General features: G+C 41.7%; 2 protein-coding genes across 6 annotated transcripts in view; both read right to left on the bottom strand.

Moving 5' to 3' along the window:
* Positions 1-3438: 3438 nt before the first annotated feature.
* Positions 3439-19907, bottom strand: part of LOC104587239 (MYB-like transcription factor EOBII) — a 58649-nt gene continuing 42180 nt past the window's right edge. The window contains exons 1-5 of one of the 5 annotated variants that reach the window (XM_088903190.1): positions 6862-7000; positions 6637-6684; positions 5407-5546; positions 5181-5310; positions 3439-3888 (exon numbers count right to left, since the gene is read on the bottom strand). In XM_088903190.1, the coding sequence (XP_088759316.1) occupies positions 3585-3888; positions 5181-5310; positions 5407-5546; positions 6637-6684; positions 6862-6887 (648 nt within the window). In that variant the 5' untranslated portion in view covers positions 6888-7000 and the 3' untranslated portion in view covers positions 3439-3584. The other 4 variants (XM_088903192.1, XM_088903193.1, XM_088903191.1 and 1 more) reach the window with 4 other exon arrangements.
* Positions 11886-14971, bottom strand: LOC104587234 (galactinol synthase 1-like). Its single transcript, XM_010244765.3, has 4 exons — positions 13119-14971; positions 12702-13022; positions 12460-12594; positions 11886-12248 (listed from the first exon to the last, which is right to left on the bottom strand). Exons 1-4 carry the CDS (start codon positions 13455-13457, stop codon positions 12027-12029), a joined length of 1017 nt encoding a protein of 338 aa, XP_010243067.1. The 5' UTR covers positions 13458-14971; the 3' UTR covers positions 11886-12026.

The raw sequence follows: 19907 nt of genomic DNA, 5'->3' as shown, positions 1-19907 counted from the left end.
AATAATATATAAATACAAATGAGCTTTATATTTTAATGGTATATATGAAGAAATATATTACAACTAATATAGAGAGATGCATAGAAATTATGCATTTTTATTGATAGTGCATCAATCAAAAATCTAAGACATATTATATATATGCTTAGAAATTAATTTTATTTTTTAATATTAACAATTTGAATTACTATATCAATTTTTCTATTTTACTAATTTTATTTTTTAATATTAACAAAAAATCAACAAAAAATAATTCTCAAATAAATATGTTATTATAAAAAATAAATATGTTGTTTTCATTTTTAAAAAATAAATATGTTATTATAAAATGTAAAGTAAAGTATTAATTAATAATTTACAAAAAATATATAATCTTAACTTAAAATATACCAAATCTATTAAAACTTTAAAGATATATATCATATTAAAAATCATAAATTTTAATTACTAAAATAATTATTCCATTATTAATATTTTATTTTATGAAATTTCTAAAACACAAAATTATTTTATTTTTATATAAATGTAGATTAGTGGAATTGAGCAATTCAATTTATGTTATATTCTCAAATATTTTGTAAATAATATTTTTATTTTTTTAAATAGTAAAGACATTATTATTTAATGCAAATTAAAATATTAATTAATAATTTATAAAAAATTGAATATATATATAATGTGCAAATTTATAAATTTTAGGTATTAAAAATAATTATTCTACTAATAATAATTTTATTTGTATAAATTTCTTGAAATTAAAAATCAAATTTTGGTACATATGTAGATTTGGTAAATTATTTATTCCATTGTTCATAAAATACTAATTTTAAAAATTATTCTTTTTAATTTATAGTTGGAATTGTTGATATATATATATATTATTTATTTGGGTTGAATGTAGACTTGTAGACGTTAATGTAATAAATGTAATTGTGTTTATTTTTTTATCAAAAAGTTGTAAGTGGCTTGGTGGTTGAAGAGACATGCTCTTGGTTCTTTTTGTAAGGTTAGTTCTATGTTTTAATCTTGCGGGCATCAACCTTTTTAAGTGAGACGCGGTTTATACGACGGCATGGACGTGGACGTGCGATACACTATTGTGTCGGTGCGTATCGGATTGTATCACTCGATACTATACGATACGCGTTGATACAATAACATATCAGAACGATACACACAATTGGCAAAGTATGTATTCAGTTGTAATGTATCCTCTGCCGGTCAGGTCCGATACCGATACGATACGCCCCGTATCGGGTGTATCGTATCAATGTTTTAATCTTTGGCTAGAGATGCTCCTTTGCTTGGAAGCTTTTTGTAGATGGGTTGTCCAATGCCAAAGGAAGCGGTGTTGGCCTTATCCTTCTCACCCCGGACAACTCTATCATCGAATAAGTGCTAAGTTTTGACTTCCCGACATCCGACAACGAAGCCGAGTACGAGGCCCTTCTTGCCAAATCGCAACTAGTAAAGGACCTCGGCTCCTCACATATCGAAGCCTTCAGCGACTCTCAGTTAGTGGTCAACTAGGTGAACGGCGAATATGAAGCCAGAGAGCAAAGCATGTCCAAATATCTCGCCAAAGTCCAAGAGCTAGCCCGCCATTTCCATTGCTTTACCTTGTAGCAAGTCCTACGAGCTGAAAACGCGAGGGCCGATGCCCTATCCAAGCTGGCAAACACCTCGAGCACAGTCCTCGGCCGCACCATTTGCGTGGAAAAGCTACCTTGGCTGACCATTAAAGAAGCTCAAGTACTTCCAATAGAGGTCGAGCCATCATGGATGGACCCCTTCATCAACTTCCTCCTTACGGAACAGCTGCCCGACGATAGGAACGAGGCTTGACGACTCCGACGTAAGGCAGCCCATTATACCTTGCTTGAAGGAAAATTATATAGAAGATCCTTCACCCTGCCTACCTTCGATGCCTCCGCCCCGAGGAGGGGGAGTACGTGCTCAGAGAAATTCATGAAGGCATCTGTGGTAACCACCTCATTGGCAGGGTCCTCACCCAATAGACGTTGAGACAGAGATATTTCTAGCCAACACTTCCCAAAGATACAACCAAACTTGTGCGAAGATATGATCAATGTCAGAGGCACACCAACATATGTCATCAGCCTACGACGACCCTCTCAGCCCTTAGTAGCCCCTGGCCCTTCGCTAAATGGGGAATTGACCACCTCGTTCATTTCCCGCAAGCAACGGGGGGCGGGAAGTACTTCAACGTCGCTGTAGACTACTTCACAAAATGGGTCGAAGACGATTCCTTAGCCACTATCAAATCTCGGTTAATCCAAAGCTTCTTCTAGAAAAAAAAATATCATTTGTTGCTTTGGACTCCCTCACATTCTAGTCACCGACAACGGGAAGCGGTTCAATGACGCCAAATTTCGAGAATGGTGTGTCTCCCTCAATATCAAACAACAATACACCTCGGTGGGCTACCCCAACACAAATGGCCTAGCCGAGGTCACCAACAGAACCATCATAGACGAACAGAAGAGGAGGCTAGATCGAGCTAAAGGCCTATGGGCCAACGAATTGAACAATGTACTCTGGGCATACCAAACCACACTTTGGGCGGCCACAGGAAAAACTCCCTTCGGCCTGACTTATGGTACAGAAGCGGTAATCCCAGTAGATATCGGCCAATCGACGCTCCGAGTTGAAGAGTACAATGAAGCAAAGAACAACGAAACCCACAGAGCCAACCTGGATCTGTTGGAAGAAGCCCGGGAGCAGGCGCAAATCAGGGTAACTTCCTTCCAGCAATGCGTGGCCCGCTACTACAACTCGAAAGTAAAGGAAAGACACTTCCGAGAAGGGGACCTCGTCCTCCGAAATGCCAGGGTCCCCGAACTCGGAGTAGGAAAGCTGGGCCCCAATTGGGAAGGCCCCTACAGAGTCAAGCGAGTCATCGGCCCCGGAACATTTCATATATAGAGGCGGCCATAACTGCCTCTAAAAGCATAAAAAATGCCTATAAAAGTTATAGGAGGCAGCTAGGTAACTGCCTTTAAAAGCTCTGTCGCTAAATGTTTTAGAGACACTCGATTGAGAATTATAGGCGGATTATAAATGCGCCTCTAAATTAGACTTTTAAATGTACATACGACTGTCTCTATTGCACTGACGCTAAAATTCCTATATAGAGACAGTTAAAAGTGCTTCTAGAAGTTCAGTTTAGAGGCGCATTTGAACGCCTGTAAAAGATTTTGCGATAATTTTAAGTGCCTCTAAAAGAAATAAGAAATTTTAGAGGCACATAATCACACTCATGCATTATACTATAAAAAGGAAATAAGAAATTAGCATTAGTCTACGGGTGGCAACCAATTTTGGTCTTTCGTCCCTTTAATTCCTTTCCGAGGCTTTCATTTTATATATGTTCTTTGATTTTCTTCTTTCATGTTAACTGAGAAACAGAGTGGGATGGACCATGAATCTTTATGATTTGATTCTCCAAATATTGTCTTAATTATAGTATTACAACCCATATACGACTAGTAACCAACATATATAAAGGAAGTGCTGAGAGAATATAGATATGAACAGAGATCATATTATAGAAGTTTATACGTTTAATCGCTATCGAGTAACTGCATAGCCCAGAGATCGTCCATGATCCAGAAGTTGTCGTTGCATTCAGCAGGAAATGGAGCAGAAAGAGGTTCGGGGTTTCCTATATTTGTTGGAGAATACGATTCAACGGATCCATTTGTGCTACCACACATGTGACTGGAGCTTGGATCTGGGTTCAGGTCAGAGTTCTGCAGGCTGGGTGAGCTCTCCGCATGCTTAATGTGCTTTTGAATTCTCGTCCTCCAATAATTCTTTATTTCATTATCAGTTCTGCCCGGAAGATGCTTTGCAATTTTTGACCACCTGCATGACAAAAATGTAAGAGGGTTTACAAAGTATATAAATTAACGAGGATACATATATCATATATGGACTTATTTGTTCAAATTAACTTGGTGTAGCATACAACGAGCCATCCTGATTCTACTACAATGCTAATGGGTAACCAGAGACGCATCCAACAAAAATTGAGATAGCAAATTGATAGAAGAAACTTGTTTCAGCAGCAATATGAGATGGGCATTTTTTTTGTAACAATTTCAATTCACTAAAGTTTTGCAAATTTGAACCATTCCAGAGTTTATAGCTGAATTCCATTTTAAGTTAGAGGGGAGTTAATGTGCATATCATGACTTTGTTAGAGAATAAAACTGGACCCACGTTTCACCATAAAACTACACGACCCACTATAAGACTGGGATCCACACAGATGGATGCTGTTGGAATGGGATCGCTGTCCGCACATGGAACCAAAAAAAATACAGCACGTGGTATGAAAGGGACGTAACAGGGTTCATGGTACGTAAATAGGGTCATTCTCTCATCGATAAATTAAAACCCTAGAATTATATATCCATGGATATCACCATCCTATTGTATTGACTCTCGAGAATGGCTATCCAGTAGCCACCATCTGTTTCATGTCTACCTCCACTGTGGTAAGCTTTTAAACCGGGAAAATAAACATGTGACGATTTGAACTGGCGTTTTTTTACTTTAAAAAGTGAGCCTTATTCGATGTTACTTCCATGGCTCCTTCTCACCACATGGCCATGGTTGCATCTAGAAACTGGAAATTAAAGTGTTCCTGCTACACTGCGTCAAGAGTCTAATTCAGCCTACCCTGTACTTCATTACTATATTTAGTAAACAGAAAGGCTCAAACATTTGCACTTACGATAATTATCAATAAGAATTTGAGATAAATAAATAAATAAATGCATCTGACCCATAAACAATTTGAGAAAAACGAAATTATACGATCAAAGACCTGAATTCATATGCTTTCTTTCGATATAAAAGAGGGCTAAGCTTAACAGTAAAGTAAACCAACCAGTGATGGGTCTTTTACGTAAGGCTCAGTTCGGAAAGAGTAAACACGGTTTTGCACAATTGCACTGTGCATATGTTTGTATTCTTTCCAGACTGAGCCTAAACAAAAATATCAGTGGTGGGTTTGTAGTACAAAATTAAAAAAAAAAACAAATATCCATGCTTCTTTCATACATAAAAGCAACAAGGGAAAAAGCGACGATGAAATTGCAAAAAAAAAAAGTACTTGTGTGTTCACGTAATTTTACTACGTAGAAGCTCACCTGTTTCCCCACCTGGTGTGCAGTTCCATGATCAAGAGCTGTTCTTCGGCTGTAATATTACCCCTTCGAACATCAGGCCTCAGGTAGTTAAGCCACCGGAGACGGCAGCTTTTTCCGGTGCGTTTCAGACCTATAAAAAGCAATAACACAACTTGGTGGTGGGCATGCAGCGATTAAATTAATTTATGTGTGTGTGTGGGCGTCGATGTTGTTGGAAACAGATTACCTGCCGATCGCGCTAGCGAGTTCCATACACCTTCGCCGTGGTTAGCGATGTAATTGATCAGAATCAAGTCTTCCTCCATGGTCCATGGCCCTTTTCTCACTTCTGCTACTTGGGAGCTGTTAGCCTTCTTATCCATTTCTCTGTAGAATACTGGAATAGATATAGATAGATAAAGGGGGAGAGAGAGAGAGAGACGATGCTATGAAAAAGAAGGCATATGTGGGTTTTATAGACAAGCTCTAAAATGGGTGTGACTCAACATTTGGGTTTAATCAAGTTTAGACAAAGCAAGTTTTAGAAACCGGTCAGGCAACCAGTTTTGGGTCAAACGTTCCAATTGTACAGTTTGAATAATTGGCTGGTTCTGAATTAAATAATAAAAAAATAATAAATGGCCAAAAGTTATTATCCGGGTTGATGGTTTGACCATTCAAGTCAATAAATTATTAATTAAATTAATGATTTTTTACCAAACTGATTCCCGAGTCAACCGGTTCAACCATCTGGTCCGATTTTCAAAACCATGAGACAAAGTTAAAGCCTAACCTCATCCTCTCATCCATAAATTAAAACCATTGAATTATATATCCGTGCATATCCCCATCCTATTGTCTTGACTCTCAAGAATGGCTATCCAGTAGCCACCATCTGTTTCATGTCTACCTCCACTGTGGTAAGCTTTTAAACCGGGAAAATAAACATGTGACGATTTGAACTGGCGTTTTTTTTCTTTAAAAAGTGAGCCTTTATCAGATGCTACCTCCATGGCTCCTTCTGACCACATGGCTCTTTCTTACAATAATTATATATATGTATGTATATATATGATAATTTACTCATCTGACCCATAAACAATTTAAGAAAAATGAAATTATACGAAGAAAGACCTGAATTCATATGCTCTCTTTCGATATAAAAGGGGACTAAGATTAACAGTGAAGTAAACCAACCAGTGATGGGTCTTTACCTAAGGCTCAGTTTGGAAAGAGTAAACACGGTTTTGCACGATTGCACTGTGCATATGTTTGTATTCTTTCCAGACTGAGCCTAAACAAAAATTTCAGTGGTGGGTTTGTAGTGCAAAATTAAAAAAAAAAAAAAAAATTGGAAAAAAAAATAAATATCCATGCTTATTTCATACATAAAAGCAACAAGGGAAAAAACGACGACGAAATTGTGAAAAAAAAAAGTACTTATCTGTTCACGTAATTTTACTACGTAGAAGCTCACCTGTTTCCCCACCTTGCGTGCAGTTCCATGATCAAGAGTGTTCTTCGGCTGTAATATTACCCCTTCGAACATCAGGCCTCAGGTAGTTAAGCCACCGGAGACAGCAGCTTTTTCCGGTGCGTTTCAGACTTATAAAAAGCAATAACACAACTTGGTGGTGGGCATGCAGCGATTAAATGAATTTATGTGTGTGTGTGGGAGTCGATGTTGTTGTTAATAGATTACCTGCCGACCGTGCTAGCGAGTTCCATACACCTTCTTATCCATTTCTCTGTAGAATACAAGAATAGAGATAGATAGATAAAGGGGAGGAGAGAGAGAGAGAGAGGATGCTATGAAAAAGAAGGCATATGTGGGTTTTATAGACAAGCTCTAAAATGGGTGTGACTCAACATTTGGGTTTAATCAAGTTTATACAAAGCAAGTTTTAGAAACCGGACCGGACACAGAACCGGTCAGGCAACCGGTTTTGAGTCAAATGGTCTAATTGTATGGTTTGAATGAACGGTTCATTCTAATTTAAAAAAATAAAAATAATAAATATTTAAAATAATAAATGGCCAAAAATCATTGTCCGGTTCGATGGTTTAACCATTCGAATCAACAGATTATTAATCAAATCAATGGTTTTTGACCAAACTGATTTCCGAGTCAACCGGTTTAACCATCTGGTCCGACTTTCAAAACCATGAGACAAAATTAAAGCCTAACCTCAATAACGAAATTCATGATAAAAGTCATAATCCAAGGGTGGTGATTTGATGACATCAGCATATCTTGTATTATCACGGGGAGATGTTTTCAATGCACAGCAAGGATGTGCTGTGGAAAGTTGTGGGGGCAATCTTGTGGGGGCAATCTTGTGGGGAACTGATTTGAACTAAAAAACAACTGACAAAAAGACCAAAGTTCTGGCCAAAAGAAAAAGTACAGACTACTCTAAGCTAAAGGTTATAGCACTAATAGATATGATAAGGGGGTATTGCTACGAAAGGATGATTTTATTTCTTAAAACAAAAAACCTTTGCCGCATCATCAAAAACCATATATATAGAGGAACACGAAAAAGGAAAGAAAATTACAGGAGATGATGAGAAAAGAAAAAGAAGCGATTGATGCATGTATTTACTGATTTTGGATGTACAGTTCGACAGTTGGGTAGCAGCTAAGGCTGCATTTGGTTGGATTGCGATCTTATTTGCACTATACAAATGTATGGAAGATTGAGAGTGCAAATGGAAAATAATGTAAATTCTGTTTTAATTTTGTTTTGGATTTTATTTCATTTTGTTTCACATTTTTTTTTACTTCATTTGTATTGCAATCAAACAAAATAAGATAAATTTTGAAACAAAAATAAATCAGAATTTGCATCCATATCATTTGCACTATCATAGCTTTGTATCAGTGCAACACCAAACACAAATCTAGAAGACTAGAAAAATTTCAATTACATTGGGCTCCGATTAGGGTTTTGGTCCATTGAAAATTTAACAAAATTCGTAAGCCAATTTACAACCTAATGATAACATAGTTCCTGAATGTACTTTAAATGGGTCCCTCCAGATGCTTTAATATTAATTGAATATTTTGGTTTGCTTAATTGAAAATCCAAAGTCTGGCAACATACATTAAATGTATACCTACTGATGATGCAAACTTTTTTTCCAATCAAAGTATGTTCTTTTTAACTTTTTTTTCCATGAACCCGTCACCGGCCTTAATTGATTAAAGTTGTTTGGTATGATTGTCGCTTCTACAGTCATTTTGGAGCAAGGAACACCAATTTGATGATTCTAGAAAAAGTCTCTCACACATGCATTTTTAAGATATGACTATTTCAATTATAAATAACCTCAAATACTAATTATATGTCCATTTATATCGATTAACCCTAAACATTAACAGTAATGATACTAAACACAACAGAAATGATGATGCAAACTTCACGGCTCAGTTTGTTTGCATTGCGTCGGTGTAAATTCTGTTTTACTTTTGCTTGAGATTTGACTTTGCCATGTTTGTTTGTGAAAAATAAAATGTTGTCAATGGAGGTCAGAAAAGGGTTATTTGTATGGGAATGACCTAGGAAGCAAAAGTAAACCATATTTGTATGGGAATGGCCAAGCCTTGAGGTAGTCCGAATCCAGCCCAATTATATATATGTATATATACATATATATAATTGTATGTATGCATATTTGTATATATATATATATATATGTATATATACATATTTGTATGTATGCATGTATATATTCATAAATTTTTTTGTTATAAAACGTACATATATGCATACATGTATAGTGATTTTTAATATGGACTACTTGATCAACCCGTGTGCATCAAATTTGAGTGCTAGCTGCTAGTTGGGCTTAGATTGGATAGTTCAGGATTGACTTCAGACTTAGGCCGGGGTTGGGCTTTAGGCCCAATTCTTAGAATTGGACTTGGGTTGATTTAAAACTTGGCCAAAATCTTGCCCGACTTCCCCCTATCTCTAAGTTCCCTTGCCATTTGGGCCCATTGAAGTTATCCTTAGTTGTCAGCCGTGGATTGGAATATCAGGACCAGAAAATGTTAACCAAAACATCTTTCAGGTTGCCTAGTTGTTAGAAATGTTGAATTTGTATACCTACCTCAAATACATGAATTACACCTACTTATCGATTGGGTGATCTTTTTTTTTATATATATATTTGAGGTAAATTTTCAAGATCATTGTGTTTCAAGTCGCTTTAACCTGTTATTTCCGCCATTAATTAAACCCTTTTCTAGGTTTTAAATTGCAATTTTTAACATTTATTACAAATAAAAAATATAAACTAAATATAAAATAATATTTATATATACATATATTATATCTTAAAAAATTATACATTTTTAATAATAAAATATATATTTACACAAAAGATTTGATGGCATGACACAATCTGACCTATTTGACTCAAATGGTCAAACCGTTGACCCATGACCCAGAGGCCGCGTTAATTTTTAAAACATTGATTAAAACAAACAAAACAAAATCACATCTTAAAAACCTAGAATTAACACTCAGCCCATTTAACCACCAGTCCACTGCAAAACAAACGAAAACCAAGTGATTATTTCTACGTCAGGACCAAGCTACAGCTCCACCTAAGTTGGTCCTCCCTCCAACCCACAGTTCATAGGAAAGAGGATCCCCTCTTTCAAAGTCTCATAGATAATATATATGAAACTAACGAGTCAGTAAAGATAAGGCCGGCCACATTTAACTACTTTCCCAATTCCAGAATATAAATCTTATTGTCATACTGTGCAACAAAAAATCATGTGGAAGCATTACCACTCTTAGATACCGTAAGAGATTATGTGTTTGGTTTTATTTATGTTTATTAAATAAATGCTTATATTTTATTTGTTGGTAAAATCGAAAAATGCAATAATTGCAACTAAGTACCATTTCAGTGTAACTCCTTTGTGGAAGTTTCAAAAAATAATTTCTACAAACAGCTAGTATGCACATAAACCAAAGTTCACTTTTTACATTTTCGATGCATGCGAAAGAGCAAGAGAGAGAAAAAGCTGAGATGGCGCCTATGTAGCACCGCCAATAAATGTTTACTGAATAAACGTAAGCGAAACCAAACACCCAATAAGAGTGCATCAGTTTCCATTCTCCACTGAACTTATCACTGCTATTGGGTCATCATTCAATAGCCACTGACTCTAACTGCCCTAGTACATTGCCAAAAAAATTCATATTTCCAGATAAAATTTGAGAGAAATGCTTTTCCTTGTGGATTCTAAAATAAATACTTTGTTGTGGAAAAAAATATAGGAAAGGTTTGTTTGTAAAAACACAATTTTTCTCCCTCAAGCACATTGCTAAAAATATTAACATATTTTAGGTCCCATATGGTTTGCAGGAATAAGGGTTTGCAATCAGAGGAATCGGTATGGGCCATTTCAATTCCCACAGTTTGGTTGGGCGGAATCAATACCCAATTCTTATTTCTGGTAGAATGACATTCCCCAATTTGAGGGAATGGCCATTCCCTTTCCCTCCCTTGGGAGTGAAATCCCATTCTAACTGATTCTAATTCTCATTTTGATTCATGTCTGAACGAAACAGACTATAGGAGTAGACCATTCCAATTCCAACAACAAACCAAATGAACTCTTTCATTCATAACAAAAATTAAGTGTTATATTTTAACTTCTTCCCTTAGAATCTATAGTATATGTTAAAGCTCTTTGGGTACCATTCCAACAGTACAAAAAAATATGTTATTGCTGGTGGATAATCCAAATCTCATTGATCATCGTGACTAAATAGACTTGAATGCTAGTAAAATTGTAAACGCCATCTAAATTTAACCTATATCGATGGTCATGACCGCTATGTGGGACAAGAGATGTTCACCAACATGTAAGAGAAGTAGATAGAGAAAAGACTAAAAACAAAAAACAAAAAGAAAGATATAAAATTCCTAAAATTTTAAATATCCCTCCAAGACTGTATATTTTCAGCTTAGATATATTACTCTTTGTAGCTGCTTTTAAACCTTGAATTAGAGCTCTGATCTATGAGTCATAACTATCGATGGCCCAACAGCACTCTCCTTTGGCAAGAGTACTTGTGCTTTGTGCTTCCGCTGGGGCATCCGAGGATGAATCCTATTCCTGCATGACCTGTCCTTACATCATATATGTGTCATTTTAATTGCGAAAATTAAAAGAAAAACCATAAATCAGAAATTTATATTAATTGATGAACTCAATACAAATTTGTATTAACCCTCAATCAAAATAGAAACGGCAATTTATAATTTTATATTGATCAACACGAAACGTTTTCGATAAAAATATTAAAATGCAACACCAATCAATATACACCCCTTAGAATTTAGAGCACAAACGCAGGGTGGTGGCACTGTCACCGCATGGACGATTCTCTCTCTCGACCAATGATCCGTCCTCTTTATCTGGTTCTGATTGCATTTTCAAGTTTCAACTGTCCGGACTCAGGAGGTACGCGATGGATCAAACGGTTTTGATTAGCCAGGTCAGGTCAGGTGGCTCTGTTCTAGGAGAGACAATGATCTTAAGTGGGGCCAAACAACGACGACGACACTGCAATTAATTTTAATTTATTTTTTGACGCCACGCAAAATTTTAATTACCACCAGGGTACTTTGCAGTTAGTGTGTACGCTGTTTTGACATAGCAAATGCTAACAAAAAGCCAACGATCGAAGACCATCGTCAATCAATCGACTTGATATATATATATATATATATATATTTATTTATTTATATATTGATTTGTGAATTCTAAGAGCCTACATAAAATATGATTGCCGATAGGGGGATTACAGCGTTTCTCTGAGCACGACATCAACTTGTTCAAGCCGCAGAGGGTGCAAGGATGTAGGCCATCTCGGGCTCGGGCATGGCTGCCATGATCGACGACTGCCTTGAGAAGGTCTCTTCCTCCGGAACGGAGTCCTCCGCCTTGAAGTCCAGTGACTCGTCGTCGTATATATCCCACCATTTGGCCACCAACATCTTAATGTCCTCTCTGTCCATGTTGGCTTCTTTGCCGGTATACCTCCATGGCTTGGATCCCTATTTAACAGGAACAGGGAGAATTAAGGGAGAAGAGTTTTAATCAATCATATTAAAACAGTCAGTCTTTTGAATGGATTAACCAGATCAGTTCATCATCGACCAATCGATTAACTTAATTGAGATCGGTCGAGAATCAAGTGTTGTGAGTCTTGTGAGGCATATTTGCAGGAAGAACATTATATATATATATATATATATATATACTAACCGCTGCACAGTAGTGGACCACCTTGACTTTGTCGAGCTCAACGTTCTCGGGGTGGCGCCAGAGCATGGCCAGGACCAAGTTGTAGACCAGAGGGATGGGCTTGTACATGTTTTGGAAGAACATGTTCAAGAAATCCTATCAATTCATGGAAATTAACATGCATGAAAACCTTAATCACACAGGCCGATCAAAGCAGTCCTATATATGAACCAACATCCTAACTGACTAATTAATTAACTCACTTGCTCCGCGAAAGGTGTCGGCGGTGTAATCTGCAGAGCCTGAAGAAGATTTTCATAGGTTAAATGGGAAGGCTCGAAGACGAACATCCCAGCGTTGAAGTACAAGGGAGGTGGTGAGCCCATCTCAGCCGGCCATGTCACCTTGTCGGGGCACTGTTGGCAGTAGTCAATGGAGTACTGTGGTGAGTGACTCCATGTCTTCTCGCAAAAACAGTCCATCACAGCGTACAAGTATCCGTCTGGTCCATCGAAGAGGTGATCTATATTGTCGAACACCTGAATATCTGCATCCAGGTAAACCATCTTGCTGTACTCTTCAAACTGCAATCACACAATCAACCGTCCCCCACTACTTCATAACTGGCTTTAACATATATAAATAAAAGAAAGAACAAGTAAACAAAACCATTCACTTACATCCCAGATACGTAGCTTGGAGTAGTTGATGACATAGTAAGCCATGGCAAACTGGATTTGGTTCTCAGGAGGGTAGATGGGCTCGATTTCTCGGACGATGCAACCTTGAGACGTCAAGATCTCACGGTGTTCTTCGGGGACATCGGGCAAGATGGCCACTACCAGAGGGTACGCACTCTTGACCTTGCGCAGACCCTTGGCTAATCCAACAACTCCTTTCACGTAATCACCATTACCGGCGAGGAACGTCACGTAGGCCCTCTTGGAGTACCCCCTGTTGGGGATCGCGACCTTGCCGCCGGTGCCTGTGAATGCATCCACCGGGACTCCTGGGGCCATGCTTTCAAGTTCTGCGATTAAGGGTTGGAGTTGGAGGAGAAGACGACTTGGAAAACTGTTGACAATGTCCTGACTCCTGAGACTGAGGTGAGGTGAGGAGTGTTGCGAAAGTAAGCCAGCAACGCTGAGGATGCCAACCTACTCGCCTTTTGCTCCTGAGCTCTACAATGGTTCCCCTATGCTCCCCTAAATAAGCCTCAAATGAGGACTAAATTCATGCCACTTGGGCTTTTACGATTTTTCTAATGTTATTATTGAATGGACGTGGAACGAATGGGAATGTGGTGCAGCCGACCGTCGATCTAGCCTTATCATCTGAATAAATGGACAAGATTTGATGAGGTCGTCGTTTTCTCTGGAGGAAAATATTAAGAAGCAACGTAGCATCGACTGGAAGTAACATTATGCAAATCCTGGGCCGTGGCTTCAACCTTCAACCCATTCAATAAATTCTAAGAGGAATGCTAACCCTACCACTACCAATCGTTTTAGTGGTGGTACACAACACAAGACACGTGGCGGATAAGCCCTGAATTGCCAACTGGACAGATTTAACAGGAAGAAAGGTACACGGTGTGGTACAAGCGCCGAGGTGTAACCTGGGGCAGATTTACCACGTGGCAAGTGAAGTAGAGCGAGAGGGTTTAAGCGGTTGATCTGCCCAAATTGACGGACATACATTAAAGAAGTAAGTAATAGGAGGAATAGAGTATAATTTCACTGGAGGCGACGGGTGAGAGTGAAGTGATGACAAGGTTCTGTTGGCCTGGCGCTTCTTCTGCTACTAATGCGACGATGACGTTTACGAAAGTAAGTAGAGATTCTTCAGGGATGGCTGATGGGGTGGTCGATGGCGATGCTATTGCTCGATCGTAGTAATCTATACTGGCGGTGGCGAATGGATTTGCTTTCCCAAGGAATACGGCAGCGGACGCGTGCAAACTCATCAAAGACTGCTGCAGTGCTGTCTCATTCGCGAAACAAAAGAGTAGTGCAGCCAGGGAGAGAGAATGTTCGAATATACTCTCCCCAGAGAGGGACTAAAACACCTGTTCGACGAAATGCATACAAGAAAATGCAATCCACCCGCGGAGAATCTTACCTCCCCGCTCAACAAGATATATAGCATTGGTTCAGCTGTGAGCAATATATTCAGAATTCGTAGTAGACAAGCGTCATTAATTATTATCCATTTCTATCTAGCGGGTTTCATTATTTGGGTGCAACTCGGTTTGCTCTGTTAGACAAGCGTCTCAACATTCAGGCCTGATGTTGATCATGTCTGGTTTTTGTCATTACTTTTTTTTAAGAGAGTTAGTTGAGTTGGATTTGATTAGTCAAACAATTGAAACTTCAAATCAAAATCTCACATATTTGAGGATATAGGATGATTAACCGACTGAACAACGTTTCAAAGCTTACTCTAACAATCTTTTAATGAATTGAATGCTTTCAACATGCATATTTCACGGTTGAGGAAGATTTGTTGAGGAAGTTGAGAAAACACATCATCAGTTATTGATGAAGGAAGATTTGGCCCGACCTCACAATCATGCCACGTGGCAAAAAATAAGTAGCTTGGCACTTAAAGCACCGTACCCAGGGTGCAAACACCAAAGGGAAGAAACCAGTAGTCCGAACTCCCCTCGAGGAGACCGAACTCCCTTCGAGGAGTCCGAACTCCCTACAAGGAGCCAGACCTCCTTACTAAGAGCTCGAACTCCCTACGAGGAGCTCGAACTCTCCCTTTAACCCCGAGCCACACAAAGCAATGACCCGAATTGGCCCGCCTCATGGCAGTTCGGGACACTCACCTATCCGAACTCAAGACTTCGCCTCGCACACCGCTCCAGCACTTCGCCTCCAGAACACCGTACCTATCACCGAAGGAGTTCGTATCCAGGGGCAGCGCACCTGACTGACTTGGGATCTGACGCTTGACAGCCGCACTTCAAACGGCCACCTGCCACCGTCACCTGCCACCGCCATCTCCAGTTACAGAGACGGCTCCGACAAAAAGAGCAGTGGCGATTCTGCCCCAGCAGAGGTGATGACACCCGAACTGGCAGAAGCACGAAAGTAATCATACCCGACCAGACAGAAACCTAGGAGTAAGTGCGTGAGGTGGTTATAAAAGGCTCTCTACCCCCCAAGAACATGGTATGCAAACTTTGCGCTATCTGGTTTTATCTCGCCTTTGAAGGATTCAAACTTGAGCTTCAGAGCCTTTACACCGGGTTCCCCCTGGAGCTTCCTCATCTTCTCCGTTTCAGGTTCCCTGCTGTTCAGTTCAGAGGCAAGGTCGTTGACAACTAAGACCGGCCGGATTGCACACCATCAATTGGCGCCGTCTGTGGGAAAGCTTCAAAAAGCCTCCCTCCAAACTCTCATAACCTCTTTCCTTCAAAAAAAAAAAAAACCCAACACTCATGGCCTCTTCCAGCAACGCCGGACGTGGCACAGAGACAAATACCACCGGGGAACAACTTCAAGTCCCCGTGGTGTGCATTGGACAGCTCACCATCCCCCTTCGGTGGATGGGATCCCCAGCTTGAATGCGCCACAAGCAGTGGCACCCGTAAACCTTCCTGCCATGAGCATCCCCTTTCCTCCCCCTATTGAGACAACCTTCACTGAACCAACTGCCGTCCCCCTGGCAGCCAACCAAAACCGGTTGGACGACCTGATGCAGTGCATGCGAGCAATGCAAGCCCAAATGCAACAGTTCCAGCAACACCAGCTTCATTAGCACCAAGTATTGCACAACATCTCCCAGTATCACTATCAATAGCAGTCCCCCAACTGCCGCTGAACCAACCACCACTTCCACCTCGGCACCCTGCTCCGAGGCTGGTAAAGGCCTCCCCACAAGATGGACGCCCCCACCAGGGAAAGGCCTCCCGGCCCTAGAACCCCCCTAACAGCCAGGCCCCGTCCCCAGGCTGAAGAGAGAGAAAAATCATCCCCGCCTCGCAGCTCGCAGGTGGGTCAGGAACCTCGCCCGAAAGATCGGCACCTCGGCGCTCCAAGCCCGAGTTCCCGCTCATGAAAAACCAATTTGATGCCCTGGCAGCAGACTACCAGCATTCCGGGCCCATCGAGCTCGGTACACAGAGGCCAACAGCGCCAGTACCAGGCCCACTCAACAACGAAGTCGCCGAACTACCACCCGTATCCTGTCAGAGCTCAGAGGCAAGGAAGAGACAAGCTCAGACGAGGCAGGAGTTGCCCCGATTCTCTCAGTTTCTTCCCCCCTCGCATCAGAACTCCTAGCAGTCCCCCTGCCCAGGGATTTCAAGCTCCCACCTTTGGACAAGTATGATGGGTTCTTCGACCCCAACGATCACGTTGACGCTTTCCAGTCCCAAATGCACCTCGCCAGGGCCAATGAATCGTGCATGTGCGTAGCCTTCACCACCACCTTCAAGGGGTAGCCCGCACTTGGTACAGGAACCTGGCCCCCGGGTCGATAAAATGCTAGGCTCAGTTCGTGCAGATCTTCACCGCACACTTTGTCACCAGCAAACGGTGCCCCAGAACAGAGGAAAGCATCTTCGAAGTATTCCAGAGGGAAGGAGAATCCATCCGGGGCTACATCAAGCGATTCAATGAAGCATGCTTACAGATACCGCGGTTAGACCCCGCGGTGCAGCTCGCGGCGGCCAAGAGAGGAGTAACGCACAAAGAGTTCAAGTGGCACATGGTAGCTAACCAGCCCGCAACCGTGGCCGAATTCCTCAAGCTCGCGGACAAGTTCATGATGACAGAGGAAGATATCAACCAACAAACCGAAAGCGGGAATGAGAAAAGGAAGAGGGAAGGCGAGCCCTCCAACCCAGTCGACAGAAAAAACCCGGCCCGAGAACCGAAGCCGAACCAATCGTTCCGGGCTCCCCTAGCAGTTCGGACGGATTACACGCCGTTAAACGCGAGGCGGACCAAGATCTTAATGACAATCAAGGACACCCTATACGTTAAGTGGCCACCTCACCTAAAGGGAAATCCAAACGAGAGAAATAAGAATTTGTATTGTAGTTTCCATAGAGACAACGGTCATAGTACCAAACAGTGTAATAATCTCTGGGATGAGATAGAGGGGCTCATCCATCGCGGATACTTAAGAAATTTTGTACAGCATAACAATAATAACAATAAGGCAGGTCGGCAAGGGGAGCACGAAAAGGATGCCCCCGAATCTAGCAACAGACCTACCGAACCGTTGCAGCGACAGCCTCCGGAAGAGAGGCCAGTTCGGGGAACCATCCATGTAATTGTGGGAGGTTCGGTGGTAGTAGGATGCACCTCGGCAGCAGCCCGGACTTCAGTTCGCGAAGCAGCCCTCGAGGAACGGAACCCCCCAAAAAGACCAAAGACCGAAGAACCAATCTTCTTCACGGAAGACGACACGCGAGGGGTCCACTACCCCCACGATGACGCGCTCGTCATTAAACTAAGGATCAGCGACTTCGAGGTCAGACGCATACTCGTAGATTCGGGGAGCTCAGCGGACATCCTCTTCAAATCAGCATTTGACCAGCTACAGTTACAGAGGAGCGAGCTGAAACCCGCGAACAATCCTCTGGTGGGTTTCAACGAAGAGGAAGTCAAGCCCCTCGGAAAAATAACAGTACCTGTGGAAGTCGGCACATGGCCTTGTGCGGTCAGACTCAACCATGATTTCCTGGTGGTCGCGACCCCCTCCCCATACAACGCCATAATAGGGCGGCCAATCACGCATAACCTGCGGGCGATGGTCTCCACCTACTATTCGGCCATGAAGTTCCCTACAAACTTCGGTCTGGGGGTAGCGCGGGGCGACCAGCTCGAGTCCCGCAAGTGTTATGTTGCCGCCCTAAAGGGAAAAACCAAGGTGACCGACGACCTCGAACTGGAGCGGCCTGCGGAGCAAGGCGAGGAACGAGCTTCACCCACAGAGGAAACGGTCGCAGTCCCAACTTCGGCTACAGACCCAGCTTGCACACTACAAATTGGTGCTTCCGTCGAGGAACCCCTACGAACCGAACTGGTGAGTTTTTTACTTCAAAATTTAGATATTTTTGCCTGGTCCGCGGCCGACATGTCCGGTATTAGCCCCGGCCTGATAACTCACAAACTTAATACTGACCCTGTAGTCAGACCCATTAGACAAAAGAAACGCAACTTAGCCCCAGAGCGTTGGAGGCGGTCGATGAGGAGGTCGAGAAGCTCCTCGCATCAGACTTCATAAGGGAAGTCCATTACCCGAGCTGGGTAGCCAACCCAGTGCTGGTGAAAAAGGCAAACGGCAAGTGGTGCATGTGCGTCGACTACACTGACCTGAACCGAGCTTGCCCGAAAGATTGCTTCCCCCTCCCTAGGATTGACCGCCAAGTGGACGCGACCTCGGGACATGAGTTGCTAAGCTTCCTAGATGCCTACTCAGGCTACAACCAAATCAGGATGGACCAGTCCGATGAGGAAAAAACGAGCTTCATAACCGAGTTCGGCCTATACTGTTACAAGGTCATGCCCTTCGGATTAAAAAACGTCGGGGCAACCTTCTAAAGACTTGTAAATAGGTTATTTCGGCCCTTAATTGGCACGAAGATAGAATGTTATGTAGACGACATGATTATCAAGACATAGTTTTCACAAGAACTAATACAAGACTTAGATTCTGTCTTCCAAATCCTGCGTCAATTTAGCATGAAGCTGAACCCTAACAAATGTGTCTTCGGTGTCACATCGGGTAAATTCCTAGGGTACATTGTCAACCGGTGCGGTATTGAGGCCAACCCGGACAAGATAAAAGCCATCATATATATGAAACCACCCCGGAAAGTAAAAGAAGTTTAGAGGCTAAACGGCCGCATAGCCGCTCTAAGCCGCTTCATGTCCAAATTAGCAGACCGCTGCCTACCCTTCTTCAAAGCAATCAAAGGCAAAGGGTTCGAATGGACCCAAGACTACCAGCTCGCGTTTGACGAGCTAAAAAGTTACCTCGCTAGTGTGCCAACCTTAGCCCGGCCCGAGGAGGGCGAAGTCTTAGAACTGTACCTATCGGCAAGCGACGAGGTGGTCAGTTCGGTACTAATAAAAGAAGCAGACCGGGTCCAGCGACCCATCTATTATGTTAGTAAAATTTTGCAGGGAGCAGAGACAAGGTACCCGCAGATAGAAAAGCTAGCATACGCACTGGTGATAGCAGCTCGGAAACTCCGCCCGTACTTCCAGGCTCACACCGTCATCGTCCTGACTGACAAACCTCTGAGGCAAGTTTTACTCAAACCCGAGGTTTCCGGTCGACTGACGAAATGGGCCATCGAACTCAGCGAGTATGACCTCTAGTACAAGCCAAGAACTGCTATTAAGACCCAAGTCTTGGCAGATTTTATCGTCGAGTGCACGTTTAGCCTCGAAGCCCTTGAGCTAGTCGAGCCCGAGATCCCTAGTTTGGGCGAGCTCGGAGCT

The sequence above is a fragment of the Nelumbo nucifera genome, chromosome 4 (assembly GCF_055504915.1).
Source record: "Nelumbo nucifera cultivar China Antique chromosome 4, China Antique-T2T, whole genome shotgun sequence".
Lineage (NCBI taxonomy): Eukaryota > Viridiplantae > Streptophyta > Magnoliopsida > Proteales > Nelumbonaceae > Nelumbo > Nelumbo nucifera.
This window is presented reverse-complemented; position numbering and strand designations above follow the sequence as displayed.